The following is a 17,404-nucleotide window of genomic DNA, read 5'->3' as shown; positions in this document are numbered from 1 at the left end:
CTTAGGATGGAGAGCACAAACAGGGAAGGTCTGCCAACGAGATGCTGGATCATGAGGTAAGACTGAGGGGCTGCTGAGATAGAGCACCACAATGCTCATGTGTCCAAGAGTTTACTTGGTAAGTGAACGATTGACCTCTCCACTTCCACCCACCCAGTCAGGTACTCTCCTCTCAGGGACCCTGTAGGTTTAGCCCCAAACTTTAAACCAAGCATTGCCTACCAGAACACCCATCCATGGAAAGTATCAGTTGATCTCTGACAAATGACAGTCATGCCTATGTCCATCACTTTGTTTCCAATGGCACCTGCAAGGTCATCAATCTCACTTGCAGCTCCAGGCTTGGTGCCCACCTTACTGGCAACTGAATATTCCAGTCTCCTGATCTGGACATTTAAAAAAGCCTAGGCTAGTCTGGTGCTGGTTATGAGGGTGAGGAGGGGAAATAAATGGTGGCCCCAGGTTGGGGAGGAGGAAATCAACGGGTAATGAGGGTGAGTACTCAGAAGGATTCATCTATGTGATTTAATTTAGTTTAATGGTTTTTTTTGGAGGGGGAAGGTAAGGCAGTTGGGATTAAGTGACTTGCCCAAGGTCACATAGCTAGTAAGTTTCAAGTGCAATTTAATTTTAAAAAGGCGTTTCTCTGTCAGGATCCAAATGCATCAGTGCTCATCTTTGCCAGTAAGCAGATTGTGAAGAGCTCAATGACCACCTCAGAAATCTCCTACTCCTTCACCTCAGTTCTATCAAAGATTATCTATGGCATATACAAACCTGCTGTGCCATCACAGGGGAAGAGTGAGCAAAGATGGAGCCTGGGGACAGCTCTGAGAGCCTGGGATCCTGACCTTGTTTCCCAGAACAATCTCTTTTTTCCTCTGTCTGCTCTCAAACAAAACCTGTAGGGGTATAGACAACTGTTGTAGAGAAACTAGGAAGGAGAGACCCAGGGCTCAATCAGAGCAAGGGGCAAGCCCATTTCTGGTTGCACCATCTCTCTCCTACCTCAGTGGTAGGAGAGAGTTAACCTAGTCACTCAGACATGCTACATTACCCTGAAACTTGTCCTCCCTATTGAAGTAGGAAAGGGGGATCTGGCCTACTCTAGGGACACCCACCTATTAAACCTCTTGCTACAAATGAAACATTCCTTAAATTACTTCCATCCCTTGCAAATAAGGAGGCCCTGTGCGTTGAGGCCATATGCCTTATGGGCAGCTAGGTGGCACAGTGGTAAGTCAGGAAGATTCATCTTTTTGAGTTCAAATCTGGCTTCAAATACTAGCTGAGTGACACTGGTCAAGTCACTTAGCCCTGTTTGCCTCAGTTTCCTCATCTGTAAAATGAGCTGGAGAAGGAAATGGCAAACCACTCCAATATTTTTGCAAGGAAAACCCCAAAGGGGTTCATGAAGAGTCATACAGGCTGCCTAAAACAAGGGCAGAGCTGGTGGCAGAGGGAGAGAAACAAGCCTGGTGGAAAGAATAATTTAGGTATGAGGTAGAGCTTTGGAGATGACCACTATCACTCTGGGGATAGCATTTAACCGATGTCCTTTGGCTCTTCTTACAGACTTCCAGTGAGACTGGAGTGGATGAAATCTCGAATTACTGCCAACTGATGTCTAGTTAGCAGCCTCCCTCTTGCTTTGTACCCTCAAGTTAAACAGAGAGATTTGAGTAGTCTATTTTTCTAAGGACAATGTGGAAGGAAAATAGCAAAATCCTTTTTTTCTACATTTCTGAGAGTGGGTGTTGGGGGCAGATGATAGAGTTGACTTTTGGACAGTGAGAAAGCAGACCTCCTGGGACTTAGCTGTTAGCCTATCTGCCTACCTGCCTGTCCTCAGACTCAGAGGGAGAAGGAAGAGGGAGGCTGCATCTTTCTTCCCAGAGATACTGGGCAAGGCAGAGGTGGATGTGTGAGGAGTAAGGTGGTAGAGAATGAGAATTAAACACTTCTCATTCCACCTCCTCACCCTACATACACCGCAGGTCTTGAAATCTCTAGATTATCCTTTTGGGGAGAAAGGAAGGGAAGAGTGAGATCAAAGGGGCAGACACTGGACTTCTTTACCTCCTAGACCTCTGTACTTTCATCCTTTACTCCTAGCTCTTATCACAGTGTTTTGAATATTGCAAGCATATAAATAAAGGCATTTTCAGGGAGATTTCAGGAAGATAGATCAGGACAGCCTTTGTGCAAACTATGTTCTTTATAGTTTAATCTTTTCCTTCTCCATCTGCCATTCTCCTTCCAATCTCATCCCTCTATTTCCCATCCATTTTGTCTATTAATCCTTTCACCTTGTTCAATTTCTACTCCCACCCAAGTCTTTTCCATGTCTATGTGTTCATCTTTTTGTAATTAATTATTTTTTAAAGTTGCATTGGTTATTTAAAAAAAACCCCAATCATGAGAGGTAATAACTGCCTTTTTAAGCTGTCTGTTTCCTTAAACCATACTCATATCTGGTCACTGGTCCAGATGATTCTGGAGGAGAAGTGAGGCTGGTGATCTGCACAGCCCTCCCTCACTCAAAACAGAGTCAAGTGCAAGTCATGTCATCATTTCTCTGATGGCAACAGAGAATGAATATGACAACAACCCTTGCCTTTCCTTATGCTTTCTGGCTCCTGGACAAGAAGCATCCTGCCTGTGATGCGGGTAGATCCTACACGTCCGGCCTGAATAGACAAGCTTCAGAAAAGGAAGGGTCAGGATGGGCTGGGATTGCTTGCCAGACTTCATTTAGGTTGGCCACCAGGTCCTCTCAACTTAGTGGAATGGCATCAGAAGAACTGAACTTGTCATGTTTTTGAGACTTTTACTGTCTGTGTGAGAAAGTCACTCTTTGAACCTGAGTTTTCTTGTCTGTAAAAGGCAATCTTAACCCTAACCCTACTTACTTCAGTCAGTCAATAAGCATTTATTAAATACTTAGGATGGTCAGACGCTGTGCCAAATTGTGAGGATGCAAAGAGAAGCAACCCTTCAATGATTTTTGTAGAGTGCTATGTGGTAAGTTTCTGAATGGCCAACGTTCAGCTGCTGCCAGATAGGTATAATAAAGACAGGAATGTGGCTAGGTGGGTAGAAAACAATACCTTTGACTCATTAGCTTCCTTTTTGTTCTGGCTCAAATTCATTTACATGCAATGTCAGACAGAATCTTGGGAGTATCTAACTCTAAGTTAGTTATCTGTAACCGAGGGCTTGGATCTCTGCCTAGATTTACCAACTTAAAAGGGATAGAGAAATATGAACAGTACTTGTGACTGTGCTTATTGTAGTTGTTTTCCAGGTTGGCACGACTTGGTGGCTGAGGTGACACTGCTTGGAAGTTTTGGCTCAGAGTCTACCTAAGGAGACAGTCCCTGGGGGCTTTGGGAAGATGTAGGAGGAGGCTAGATTGGTTTGAGCTTGTCGAATCCCTGAGCGGGGAAGATCTTTTTAGTGATTGTCCTCAGGTAGTATTTACCCACAGTCTAGACAGAACAGGAAGTAAGGCAGAGACAGGGACTACCCTTGGGTGGTACTGGAACCTCCGAGAGCCCTAAGGATGAAGCATTCTTAATCCTCATTCTCCACAGGGCAGTTACCAGTTCAGAACTGGGATAGGGTTGATCTGAGGTTCCCTAGCAAATCCTTTCCTGGTATGTCTTTTCCTCTGTAGGCTGATGATTTTGCAGGAAACTTGTGAATGACTTTTGACATCTAAACTGGTTGCTCCTACCTTAGTTCTGGGTTTTCCTCAGTTTACCCTTTCTCTTTGAAATGTAGGATGACAAGCCATCCTTTCCAACCCTCACTGACCAGTGATCAGTAAACCACCACGCCCTTGATTTGCAAAGGTAAATATGTAGGAAGGGAACTTACGTATGTGGGGGTATAGCTCAGTGGTAGAGCATTTGACTGCAGATCAAGAGGTCCCCGGTTCAAATCCGGGTGCCCCCTGTCGCTACGTTTTATTCTGGCTTTAAATACACTTCTCCCTCCACCTTTGGGTTTGCAGGGAATTTGGAGTTAGGAATAGGCTCCTGTTTGTGAATTGTGTTGAAACCAGGACTGCGAAGTTCTTACCCGTTTCTGTTTAAAGATAGATCTCGCATTCGTAGCAGTAGTCCGCTGTTGTTACAAGGCAGTCTAGAGGAAACTACTTATTTTTTGTCTCCTGGAAAAAGTGGTGAACATATTGTGGGGGGTAGGGGTAGAATGCTGAGTGTTCAGAACAACTGGGGCCATCCTTTGGTCCTGCTTTCACCATCCCCATGATGAGTGAAGGGGATTGTTCCCAGAGTCCTCTGGGACTGAGGAGCATGGTGAGCACCAGGGGTGAGATAGGGGCCAGGACTAGGAAAGATCCTTGGAGCGAAGCAAGGGCCATCCTTGCAATGTGGGAGGAAGGAGTCTAATACTTGGGGAGTCTCTTTCTCCTGTAAGGAGCGCCCCCTCTCCCGCCAGGTTTCTCAAGAAGAGTTGCGAGACCCCTCTTGGGTCCCCTTGGTTGAGAGGGGGAATCCTTTCAACAAGCATTTTTCCACCATCGGCAGAAAGCCTGAGCTCTCGAGTTCTGCAAACAGCTTTTATCCTGTATCTTATATTAGGTATGTATCTATGCACTTATTGTATCCCATTAGTACAAGGATATGTTCCTTGAGGGCCAGGACTCTCACTCTTCTCTTGTGTACGTATTTGTAACACAGCACCTCTACCTCACAGTCCTTTCCTACTCTAGGTGCATAGATTATAAAAAACCATTCTATTCCTGAGGGGAAAAAAAAAAAAAAAAAAAATCTATGGCGCCTGCGCGGAAATAGGCTAAGAGTTCTCTTTACGCCCTTGTTGTCCAGTAGAGGGGGTATAGCTCAGTGGTAGAGCATTTGACTGCAGATCAAGAGGTCCCCGGTTCAAATCCGGGTGCCCCCTTCTTCCATTTTTTTAAAAGATTTAACTCTCAATCTCATGGGCGCGGAGGCCGCGATTGTCCTTTAAATCGTTGAATCACTTGCTCCCCGCTTTTCATATTAAGAGTGTTCAGGTTGACCCTTCCGGAAGGGGGAGGGGGTACAGTCAGTGGAGGGTACGCTGAAACTCCTGGACTTTTGAGGGGCTTTAAATTTGTACGTGTTCCGCTTCTCGTGTTCCCGGGTGGGGGGCGAAAGGAGACTTCCTCTGCCAGACTTCCCTCCCCCCAAGCCGCTGAGGGACACCCCGCTAAGCCACCGGGGCCACAGCTTGGATTCCGTCCTCAGGGATTCCACCTCGAGTCCCTGCCCTAGTTGAGCACAGCGAGAAGGGTCCCCATGCTGGACAATGCCTGACTGTCCAGCACGGCCGAGTCCCGCAAAGCGGCCTCAGGGTCAAACCTAGCAACCTAGACCACGCGGTCCGCAGGCGCGGGGACTTCCCCCAGAACCGCCGCTGGAGGGCAGCAGGAGGCCGCGTTGCGCAGCCCGGGACAAAGGGGATTTATCAGTGAGATGCCCAGAGCAGCCCAGGCCAATCCAACCAGAGGCTACCGAATGGAGGCAAAAAGCGCTCGAGAGACTGCTCGATCCATCGCTCAGCATTTATTTGCTGAGTGCCTAGTATAAGCCAGGCCCTGCGTTAGGAACTGGGGCCAGAAATAGAAAAATGAGAGTCCCTGCCCTCAGGGAGATTACAATGTACTAAGGGGACACAACAAATTAACCGGGACACATGTGCAACAGTAACAGCACCTAGAAGACCAGGGGGATCAGGAAAAGCCTCTTGGAAGAGTCAGACTACAGAGCCCTGGGTGCTAGAACAGAGAACTGGGTTGGAACAAAAAGGAGAGAGAGGATGTGGAGGCTGGGAGGAACCCCGGGATGAAGCTGATTGACATTTGGTTTGTGTCTTAATTTGCAAATCATACATTTCGTGTAAAAAGCGAGCAAGTTCCAGATCCCTGCTAGGTAACTCTCCAACTCCCAGAATCTTTTCAGCTCTTTCTGCAGATAGACCCGTCCCACCCCCACCCTCCAGTCTTTTTCCCACACTCCTTTGTCCCTTGTACCCTCTCCCTTTTCCACACTCTCCCCCATGCACCTCCCCTCAGGAACTATCCTGGGGGAGAATAGTGTTCAGTACCCAATGCCACCCTAGCTCCTTCTTCGTGACTTTTAAGTAGGCCGGGGGAAGAAAGACTTCAGCGTCCTGACCTGATTCCCTGCTGCCTATTAAGTCTCCTAAATTGTGGATATTTTTACTCTTGTCCTGAAAGGGGAAAAAAGATGATTTATCACTTGAGTCTATTATAAGGCGGTGACAGGTGGGGAGGGGAATAGAGGGCGGGGAAGGAGGGAACACAGAAAGAACACCTCTCCGGGCTTCTGCCTTGGATATCGGGTCAGAACTTAAAATAGACCTTGTTGCCCCCTTCTTCCCAGGGATCTGGCATGGAAAGAAAGCATCTTGACTCGTTGTGGCTTCTGGGGGAGGAAGCTTTCCCAGAATATTTGTGGTCAAGGTCTTCCCATCCTTATCATTCCCCTACCCCTCCCTGTTCCTGTCTCCTTCTCTTGGCCTGCTGGTCTCGGTGGGCCCAAGAGAGGAACAGGAGGCCTAGGCCCCATGAGAATGATATTTAAAGTGAGCAGAAGCAGACGAGTTCTGATTTGGCAAGGGAGAAGGTTACCTCCCTACTCTTTATAGGCTGGGAGAGGGCTGGGAGGAAGGTGAAAATAAAGACCTCCAACACAAGGACAGAATTACAGGGAGCAACACTGTGACTTAGAGAGTGTCGGAAGGAAGGCAGAGTTTAGTGAAATGAAATGCAAGTAAAGATCAGCCAGTGGGGGTAGGACTAAGTAGAGTGGTAAATTAGAAGTATTCAGGGTTCCCTCAGCGTAACAGTTGGGCGGGGGGTGGGAGGGATGGGGGTTGGGGGGCACGAGGATGGTTACAAAATCATTCAGCAAACCAGGGTTCCAGAGGACAGAAGATGTGGGGTGTGAGTGGCAAGGCTACTTGCTTCCTAACATAGAGGTGAATGAGACATACATTTTTGGATAGGGCCAAGGGGAGAGTTTGCTTCCCTTGACTATGAATCTTTTTTATGATGGTTTGATTTTTAATTTCTTTTTTTTGTTGTCATTCATTGGGGGGGGGGGAGTAGGAGGGAGAAAAAAGTTCTTGTTAATTGAAAAAGTCAAATTAAATAAAATAAATCACCTTCTAACAACAGAATAAAAAAAATGGCCAGTCAATAAGCATTTATTAAATGCCTACTATGTGCCAGCCATTGTGCCAAGCCCTGGGGAATACAAAAAGAAGCAAAAGATTATCCCCACCCTCAAGGAATTTACATTATAATAGGAGAGAGAACATCAAATAAATAAACATTATATATATACATATACACACATACGTATATGTGTGTGCAAGATATATATTGGGTAGGTGGGAGATAATGTCAGAGAGAAGGAGCTAAGCAGTGGGGACCGGGGTGGGTGGAGTGGGTACAAAATTCTCTGGGACTGGAGCCAACCAACTGTTACTCCCTAGTCCGGGCCAAGGGCTGGTGCTTGTATCATTAATTTTAAGACCACAGACAATTAATAGGCTAAAAGGATTATAGATTATTCATTTTACTGACCAGTAAGCTGATGGCCAGAGACTTGAAGTGATTTGCCCAAAGTCATACAGCTCTGACAAGATGCAGAGTTAAGATTCAAACCCAGCTCCGCATTCGCTGCACTAAAGTGCTGCTCTCGGAGCTTCAGTTTTCTCCTCCGTAAAATGGGCATAAGAGCAGACCTTCATACTTCTCCGTAACCCTTTAAGCGCTATAGAAATAGGAGGGAGGGTTGCTGCGGCCAATATCACAGTGGCTGGGGGCTGCGTGGCCCGACCCAGCCAGCGGCTGCCAGAGGAGTCCCCGGGGAGGCCACGAGAAGGCACGCCGCCCGCCGGCTCCTGGCCCCTTTGCCAGCAGCAGTCGGGCTCCCTGCAGCGGGGCAGGCAGGCGGGCTGGAGGGCAGGCCGGAGCTCCTCCTACACCCCCTCCCCCGCTCCGCTCTCCGCCCCCCTCCCCGCTAGCTCCCAGCTGCCGCGGCTCTCCCTCCCTGCTCGCTCTCTTGCCGCTTTGCTCCCTTGCTCCCAGCCCACAGCAGGCAGGCTCCTGGCTGGCCGGCCCTCTCTCAGTCCTCCCGTCTTTCTATCCCTAGCTTGGGAGGGGGACCTCGCAGCCGGCGTCCCCCTCCTCTGCCTCCAGCCCAGCCATCCCTTCCTCCCTTGTCCCCGCCTGGCCCCAGGGGCTGGGGGGCCAAGGTCTTGGGGCCCCGGCCCCCGAATTCCACCATGAGGGGGGATCTCTGGCTCCTGCTGGTGGTGCTCAGGGAGGCAGCCGGTGGGCTAAGCCCGGATCAGGGAGCAGGTATGAGGAGGGGATAAAGTTGGCATGGTCAGGGGCAGGTGGGGAGGGGGCGTCCCTAGAAAGAGAGATATAAGCTGTTTGGGGAGTGCAAGAGGGCGCGCAGGTATGTGTGTGTGTGTGTGTGTGTGTGTGTGTGTGTGTGTTTCTGGTGGCTACATGCATGTGCAAACATGCTAGCAGATGAATGCATTTGTGAGCATCCTGGCTCGGGAGGGTGTATGGGGGTTTGTGGGAGTAGGATAGGTGGGGGTAACAACACAAACCGTTTTCCCTTCCCGGAGCTCGAGGTTTCTCAGATGAGGACCTGGAACTAGATTTCTCAAGGTTCTTTCCAGCGCTGACATGTTCTGGTTCTGTGACTCTCGGTGCTGATAAGTGAGCACATATATGGGCACCTGGGCACAGGACACCTAGGCATTAGCTGCAATAAGGCAGTCCTGTACCTAGGACTGGAGTCCTCCAGAGGAATCTGTGTGTGTCTGTGTGTGTGTAGGGGGGGGTTGGGAGAGGGAATGGGTGCCAATCTACCCTAACCCTCCATAAATAGAATGGAGAGACCCTTGTGGGTAAGAGAATAGCTTGAAGACTCTGTGGGACAGTAAACGCCAGACAGAACCAGGGGAGCTGAAGTTGAGGGATCCCACACCCCACAGAACAGGAGACTGGCATTAGGATAAGAAGGGGAGGATCACTGTTGGGAACCCAGCTTTGGGCTAAATCAGGGGGTCTTCCCCTCCCAGAGCTGAGCTTTGTCCCCTCCGCAGCTGCTCCCTTTCTACTTTAGCGTGGGTAAGTGGCGCAAGGCAAGAGAATCAGACATCTAGTATCCCTTCAAGGCACAGAATTTGGGGACCAGGTGGGAAGAGCTCAGGGGGAACGAGGAAGGTCTCGGGACACCTGGTGGGCTCAGGGGCGGTTGTGGGTAGAGTGAACTGTAGCCAGCTAAGGTAGTTCTCCTTTGACTTGGGTAGTAATGGTCCCCTTGGCACTGTTTCTGCTACCACCATTTCCTCCCCCTCCCCATGCAGCTCGAAGTGTGAGCCTATGTCTTTGGGTGGAAAGGAGGGAACTCTAAGCCAGCCTTGGTCTCCACCACCCCTCCCCCTTAAGAACCTTCAAGACATTTTATCCTTTCCCCAAAATTAGGTTAAAGCTAAGGAGGATTTTCCGACCACAAGGAAAGGCTGAGATAGGAGAATTGGGAGTCTCCTTGTGGAGATGGGGACGGAGGACGGGAAGGGGAGGGCAGGAAGATCTCAAATAGAGAAATTCTCCTGTGATTGGGGTGGGGGGAGCAAGACTGTGCAGGCAGATTTTGTAATTGTTGTTGAGCGATATACAAATTCACTTATCCAGGACCATCTCAGTGGGGGCACTTATGTTCTCTACTCTCCTAGCCCAGTGGGGCAAAGCACAAGCTCTAACTTACATATCCTACTTTCTCTCCAGACTTCATTTCATTCTTTAAATGCTTTCACACCCTTACCTAGGTTCTCTCTCACCCTTTTCACCTTCAGCAGCCTCTGGGCTAAATAGCAACAACACATTTTAATAGTACTTTTAAGGTTTTCAAAAACTTTTTTCAGACCACCCAGTGAGGTAGGTCGTTGTTGCTCCCATTGTGCAGATGAGGAGACTGAGCTGAAGTTAGAGCTTCAATCACGGAGCTAGTGGCAGAGGCAGAATTCAAAGCCGGATCGAAATCAAAGTTCCAGCAAGATAGTCACTTTCTCAGACGTCCCCTGGCACCTATTACTCCCTCAGAATCTGGGCTGCTCTGAAATTGAACTAATTCTAGAATGACAAATTTTCTATCATCCTAGATTTTAGTGTGCTCTACCCTCCCCATCACCACTCCTCAAGTCTTAGAAAGACTTGTTTTGCAGGGTTCCTGCTCTCTGATTTCTGACACAAGGAAACTGTAGTAGAGGGGTAACTGTGAGCCAGAAGGGATTATACACAGAAAACTGAGTTCTATTCTTTTAGGTTCAATTTTTCTTGAGTTTTCATAAAGACACATTAGAGCTGCAATTAAGGAAAGGCTCCCATTAGGAAGCTGGGTGGGAAGTCAGGAGATTGGGAGGAAATCAAACATATCCTCTTATTCTTCATGCAATATTGTACAGACCATTATCATTTCTTTCCTGGATTATTGCAATAGACTTTTAATTCATCTCCTTGTCTCCAATCTCTCCCAACATAGTTTTCCCAAGATTCAATGGGCACTCTTCTACTCGGAGACATTCAGTGGTTCCCTATTTATTGCCTCTAAGATAAATATAAGCCAATTTTGCCCCAATTTACCTTTCCCATCTTATTTCAATTTCTTCCCTACAGGTAGTCTATATTCCAGTCAATTTAGATCACCAGCTGTTTGCCAAAGCTGACATACATTTCCCACCTCCATGTATTCTTAGAAGCCTTTCCTTGTCCCTAGAATGCACTCCTACCCAATCCCTGACTTACAGAATTTTTATGTTCCTTTAAGGTTTATCTCAGATGCTAGCTCTTCCTGCTCCCTCCAGTGTCTGGTAATCTCTCCTTCCTCCAGTTATCTTGCATTATGCTTAATTTATCTGGCTGCATGCATGCTATATCTTTCCAAAAGAAAGATAAGTTCCTTGAGGGCAGGGACCACTTGGTTTTCTCTCTGAACCTTAATACCTGTACATAGTAGGTACTTTAAATTTTTAAAAAAGTTTTATTGATGCTTTCCTCTTTTTTTCTTATATTATTTCCAATGAGTCTCCTCTCATCTCCCTCCCCATTGCATCCCTGTACAGAACCTTCCTTTTTAAGTATGTACAGGGTATTCCAAAAGACTTAGTGATACCCTGTATAGTCAGGCAAAACAAATCAACCCACTGACCAAGTCAGAAAATACTCGTTTCATTCTGAAATTCTTGGCTACCACCTTTCTCTCAAGAGGTGAGAGACTTGCTTCTCCAGTAGTCTTCAGAAAACAGAGGTTCATTGGTTTTTTTTTATATATTTATGTAATTGTGGTCATCTTGTAAATTGTTGGAGAGCAAAAATTTACTATTTTTTACCTTTTTTTGTATCTCCAGAACTTAGCACAATGCCCAACTCATAGTAGGAGCTTGTTGTGGTTCAGTTGTCTGAGCCATGTCTGATGCTTTGTGACCTCATTTGGGATTTTCTTGGCAAAGATGCTGGAGTGGTTTGTCATTTCCTTCTCCAGCTCATTTTACAGAAGAGGAAACTGAGGCAAACAGGGTGAAGTGACTTGCCCAGGGTCACCCAGTTAGTAAGTGTCTGAGGCCAGATATGAACTCAGGAAGATGAGTCTTCCTGACTTCAAGAATGGTAGGCTATTCACTTCACCACCTAAATGAGGGGTAAGGAGATACATGGATGGAGAAGCATTATGGTACAGATGTGGCAAGAGGCCTGAACTTGGAGTCAGAAGACCAGAGTATGGATCCCAGTGTTACTATTTACTTGACATATAACATGGTTGGCACTTAACAAATGTTTGACTGACTTCTCCTTATTCTGCTTATATCACTCTACATCATTCTTCCTAAACTTATTTAATTTCTTTATATATTTGTCTTTTCATGTCGTTTCATCATATCTCTTGTATTCATATGTCCCAGTTTATTCAGATCTTTCCTAGACGATGGACTCCTATTTTGTTTTTAGTAACTTGCCACTACAAATGGTATTCTGTCTCTGACTTCCTTGGAGTATCTGTCTAGTAGTTTTATTGTTATGTCAAGGAATATGTGAAGTTAAGTGACTTTTTAAATGTGATTCCAAATTATCTAAAGGATTGAACTAATAAATGCTCTACCAACAGTGTATGACTGTGCTTGTCTTCTCATAGCCCCCTTCAACATGGACTGTTGCCATCTTTGCCAATCTGATGGATGGGAAGTAAAACCTCAGAGTTGTTTTTATTTACATTTTTCTTCTAATAATTGACTTGGAATATTCTTTTGCAAGAGTGTACATAGGTTGCATTTCTTCCTTTGAAAACTGTTCATATCCTTTGACCATTTATCTATTCGAGAATGACTCTTATTTTTACATATTCACATAAGTTCCCTATATATCTTGGATATCAGACCTTTACCAAGGAAACTTGCTACAAACATTTTCTCCAGTTACCCATTTACCTTCTAATTCTAGCCGGATTTTTTGTGTAAAAGTTTTTCAATTTTATGTAATATTGTTTGTTCTATCTCCTATAATTACCTCCCTTTTTTAAGTTAAGGATTTGCCTTCTGAAAAAAATAATTTGCCTCTTGGTCATAATTGTATAAGGTTTCTCATACCATTCTCTCATTTTTAAATGATTTTTATGTTTGATACTTCATATGAGTTTTTATATTTATATACTTTATAGCTATTTGGAACATATTGTGGTATATGGTAGAAGATACTAGTCTAAAGTCAGTTTCTGCCTAATTGCTTTCCAGTTTTGACAGTAGCTTTTGTCTAATACAGAGTCTTTGCCCCACATAGTAGGCCCTTAATAAATATTTGTTGAATTGAACTTACCCTTTAACCTTTCCTGAATATTCCTTTTCTTTCCTTTCATAATGAACTCTCCCCTTCGAGTCTCGTAATACATGTTACCTTGAGAGGTGACCTTGTGCAGTGGAAAGAGCACTGGTTCTGAATCTGGTTCAGAATGCTCCATTAGGAATAATATCTCTACTTGCTTAATAACTATTTACATTTAAGTTAATTTCGATGTATAAAATATGATAACATACTTTTTCACTGGCTTTTTCCGTCCCCATTAGGTTGTCTGTTTATTCTCATTCACTTGGCCTGATACCATCACAGTATTAGTGTGTCCTTTACTTGTCTGGTTCTTTTTTAAAATGTGCATTATTTCATAAAGATCTATCTAGAGTTCTTTGTATTCTGCCTTGTCTTTCTTTCTTGCTACTTTTTACTTCCGTCCCCCTGAGAAAGACTTTCTTTGCACCTCAGTTTTCTCATTTGTAAAATGAGATGATTGAACTAAATTATTATTAAAATCCCTTTCAACTCTAAATTCCATGTTGCTCAGATACTTTAAGTCCAAATGTCTTGTTGTAGTTACTCCAGCCCCCCCATTTAGCAAGCATTTATTAAACCTCTTTGGACAAGACTGCAAAGACCTTTATGCTGGGGACTGCCAATGAGCATCATTAAGGTCTTCTCTCTTCCACAAATCTACTAGATTCTCTTTTGGGTAGGAAGAAATGAGCTATATGTTTTCTAAGCCATGATTCTTTTTTTTTTTTAATTCTGTACCTGACAAACATTGACCAATATGAACATTTCTATATACACAGAACAGAAAAGGGGGATTATAAACGAAACCCTGGATCTCTATTATGTACAGCTTGCATTTAAAAAAAGAGTACAATAAATTCAATATATAAGAACAAGAGTGATCCTCTAATAGATAAATGACCAAAAGATAGGAACAGGAAGTCTTCAAAGGAAGAAATGAAAGCTATCAATAACCTTATAAAATGGTCTGAATCAATAATTATAAAAGAAATGCAAACAAAAATAGTTCTGTGATTTTGCTTTGAAAAGATCATACTTGTTTGTGTCTCCTTCTGAACCTCCTCCTGTTCTCTTTTGCACATTTTTTAAAAAAAAATGTGACAATGGGCCCTTTTCTTGCTTTTCTCCTTTTTAAAAATTCCTGTCATCAATTCCCCTTTTGCTCCCAAATCCACTTTTTCTTGTCATCAAAGCTGACTATTCATTGTCATTGAAGGATTTGAATCTATGGATATCCTGTCTGGATCTCAACTAGAGCTTTGGGATGATGGATGAAGGTGAAGGTGAACCCAGGGAATGACCCCACCCCCCCAGATGCTGCCTCAGGCCCAAGGGGTTGACCCCCTTTGGAATGAAAATATGTAACAGTGAGGATGAGAAGTCTCATGACTGATGTTTGAAAGCTTTGTGGGTAACAGCTTGAGCCAAAAGATGACAGTCTGAAAAAGGAAAGGCTGAAGGCTATTTAATCATAGTTATGTAGAAAAAGGGGATCCTGCAATTCCATCACAGAATTGAGGATTCTAGCCAGTGGGAATGAATGGGAAGGACTGTGGTTAAACCCAAAAAGGCAGGAGATACCAGACTGGGCCCAGTGTCAGGGATGGCAATATTGTATTTTGTGTCTGGGGTGGACTCAGGACTCAGTTTCAAGGATAGAGTCTCCTTCTTGGGTCAAGGGGGAGACAGCGGAAGCAGGGTGTGTTTGTAAACAGAAGAGATTCTCCTTTAGTCACGTGGTTTATGGTAGGGAGGATGGAGAGGAGGAAGATTTCTGTTTTGGAAAAGTTTGTGTTGAGGGAGAGGGTGGGGTGAAAATGGTTGCTGGAAGGATGATGGAGGGAAGGAGGTGTATGGGAGTGAAACCCAACTCCTTAGCAGGTAAGCCTTCTCCTCTTCCTGATCTCTCCCTCTTCTATCTGTCAAAGGTATAATTAGTAGATTAGAAGTGTAGAGGTTGAGATTATCCCGTTGTAAGAAGGTGGTGGCAGTAGAGAAGGTAGAAGAAAAGAAAGAATTGAGAGGAGAGTAGCTCTGGTTTTTCATCTCTGTGAAGAATCCTCTCCCTGCCTCTGAGAGGAAGAGGCATTTTGTGTGAAGGTGAGGACAAGGTGACTTCTGTCATCCTAGGGCTAAGTATCTCTGGATCTTTCTGTCAGGTTTTCTGAGTGAACTAGATAAAGAGAACCAAACTGGAAGGGAAATCAGAAGAGGAGAGCCCTACCTCCAACCCTCTTCTCTAGCTCTCTCTTGGAGAGTTGTGGTCAGGACAATGGGAGAGAAAAGAAGGCACCCCTTTCCTTTTTTTTTTTCTATTTTTCTACACCTTTGATGGATTTATTGGTCTGGTGGAGATTGGAATCTTCGTTCTCCATGAATGAAGGAGTGGGAGAAAGACAGGGATAGAGAGAGAACGTGAGATAGAGACAATAAGAAGATGAGGGGTACAGAGATAGAGACAGAAAGTTGGAGAAACGTTGTTGTAAAGATACGGTGGCAAGACTGGCTGATCTTGGAGTCAGAAGCTCTGAGTTCAAGTCCCAGAGCTACCATTTACTTTATACATAGCTTCAGTCAACTCATTTTCTCTTCCCGAGCCTCAGTTTCCTCATCTGAAAGGTCTGGACCAGATGATTTTTGAGGTTCCTTCTTTTCCTAATGTACTGTGATTCTTTAAAATGGAAATATAAAGATATGGAGAGACAAAGAATGTAAGGGAGATAGGTAGAGACAGGGGGATGGATGCATACAGAAGGCTGGCTGAGTGAGGATGGGCAAGGAGTAGGGGGAGAAGGGGAGATTGGGTGCTTTATACTCCCAGTAGCTTGGGCTAGAATAGCCAGCCAAAGCAGAAAGGCCTGATGCCTCTCCCCTTCCCACCACTGCTTCCCAATCCTTTTACCTACCCAGGATGTGACCTGAGATGTGACCACAGATCCCAGGTTCTTCTGGTAGGAAAGACTTTAAAACAGTCAAATCTTTCTCTTTGCTTTCCTCTCTCTGTGTGTTACCTTTCTTACCTCCCTGTCTTTCTTTGTCAATTTTCCTATATATGTGGTCTGTCTTTCCATCTCTAATCTTTTCTCTGATCTTTTGGTTTCCCCCAACATCTCAGCCCTTCCTCCAACTTCCAACCCAAACTTCCTTTCCCCCTTTGCTCTAACATTTAATTTTTTCACCCAGGTCTATGCTGAGGTTATGGTCAATGTATGAATTCCAAGAGGAAAGTGAGGGTATAGTGGGAGGGCTGGACTAGGATCTTCTCAAATGGGAGGGAAGACTTTGGTGTCTCTCTGGAAGGCAGATTCTGATGATCTCTGTCCTGAAGATGAGGGCTCTGTATCAGGAATGGGGGGTGGGGCTCAAGGTTAAGAATGGGGGCAGGGAGCCAGGATCAAGGATGGGGGGCCAGTATCTGGGACTGAGGGCTTTTTGTCAGGGATGAGGGCTCAATATTAAGAATGGGGTTTCAGGTCTGGGATGGAACATAGCGTCAGGAACTAGAGGACTCTGTCTGGCATGGGGCAGTTCAGTGTAGGGGACAGAGGGCTCATGAATGAGGGCTCAACATCAGGAACAGGGGCTTAGGGTCTGGGATGAAATTCAGTGTTAGGAAAGAGGGGATTCAGGGGCAAATATGGAATAACAAGTATCCAAAACTTATGTATTTTCCGTTCTGGTCTTGTCCAGTCACCCTAAGAAATAGGAATATTCTAAAAGCCTTCTCTGGGAAAAGGAAGAGCTAGTGCCCTCCTTTCCAAGGCTTTAGTTTCTTAGTTCTTGGACAGTATGCTAGACTTGCCTTCTATTCTCCAAAGCAGATACCTTCTTACCCTTCATAGCTGTCCTAGCCCTAGCTTCCAGCACTAGTCCCTGGGCAAAGAGCAGAAGATTTAAAGGGAAGGGGACAGAAAGGCTTACCTAGTCTGGTCTATGGATGGGAACCCAGAAAAGAGGGCTTATGGAGGGGGGAACATCCTCATCTCAGTGTTAACTGACTTAGAAATCGGGAAGTAAAGAGACCCCCTGTCAAGGGACACAGTGGAGGAGAGATGGGCAGAATGTCAGAGCTGGAAGGATCACAAGAAAGCTTTGGGGCCATCTAGTCCAATCCCCTTGTTTTACAGAGGGGGAAACTGAGGCACAGAGAGTGAGTGACTTACCCAAGTTAGCGATAGATGTAGCCCTACAACCCAGGTTTCCTAATTCTTCATTCAGAGAATTTGGACCACAAGGTAAACATGGAAGGGAGAGCCTTCTTCAGCTTCTGATCTATTCTGGGTCCAGCTGGGTTTATATGCAAAGGCAGAGCTGAGTGGAGAATTGTGTTGAGGATGTGGAAAAGGGCTGTTGACAGGTTTTAGGTTTTTGATGACAGGGTATGAGCCTACTGCCAGACTTCTATCGTATCCAGGGGGCAGAGGACTACTTGGGGTGGGTGGTACTGTCATCAGGGTAGGGATA

At 45.4% G+C, this 17,404-nt stretch overlaps 1 protein-coding gene and 2 non-coding genes across 4 annotated transcripts in view; all 3 read left to right on the top strand.

The window, feature by feature from the left end:
• The first annotated feature begins 3,888 nt into the window (after window positions 1-3,888).
• Window positions 3,889-3,960, top strand: TRNAC-GCA (transfer RNA cysteine (anticodon GCA)). The gene has a single exon. It is a non-coding gene; the product is annotated as a tRNA-Cys (tRNA).
• A 900-nt stretch (window positions 3,961-4,860) lies between these two features.
• Window positions 4,861-4,932, top strand: TRNAC-GCA (transfer RNA cysteine (anticodon GCA)). Its single transcript has one exon. It is a non-coding gene; the product is annotated as a tRNA-Cys (tRNA).
• A 3,153-nt stretch (window positions 4,933-8,085) lies between these two features.
• The window catches only part of PLXDC1 (plexin domain containing 1), a 90,226-nt gene continuing 80,907 nt past the window's right edge, over window positions 8,086-17,404 (top strand). For both annotated transcript variants that reach the window (XM_072646274.1, XM_072646273.1), the window contains exon 1: window positions 8,086-8,404. In XM_072646274.1, the coding sequence (XP_072502375.1) occupies window positions 8,329-8,404 (76 nt within the window). In that variant the 5' untranslated portion in view covers window positions 8,086-8,328. The remainder of the gene's footprint in view (window positions 8,405-17,404) is intronic.

This window comes from Notamacropus eugenii, chromosome 2, assembly GCF_028372415.1.
Source record: "Notamacropus eugenii isolate mMacEug1 chromosome 2, mMacEug1.pri_v2, whole genome shotgun sequence".
Lineage (NCBI taxonomy): Eukaryota > Metazoa > Chordata > Mammalia > Diprotodontia > Macropodidae > Notamacropus > Notamacropus eugenii.
Note: the sequence above shows the minus strand (reverse complement) of the source record. Positions and strands in the feature narration are given on the sequence as shown.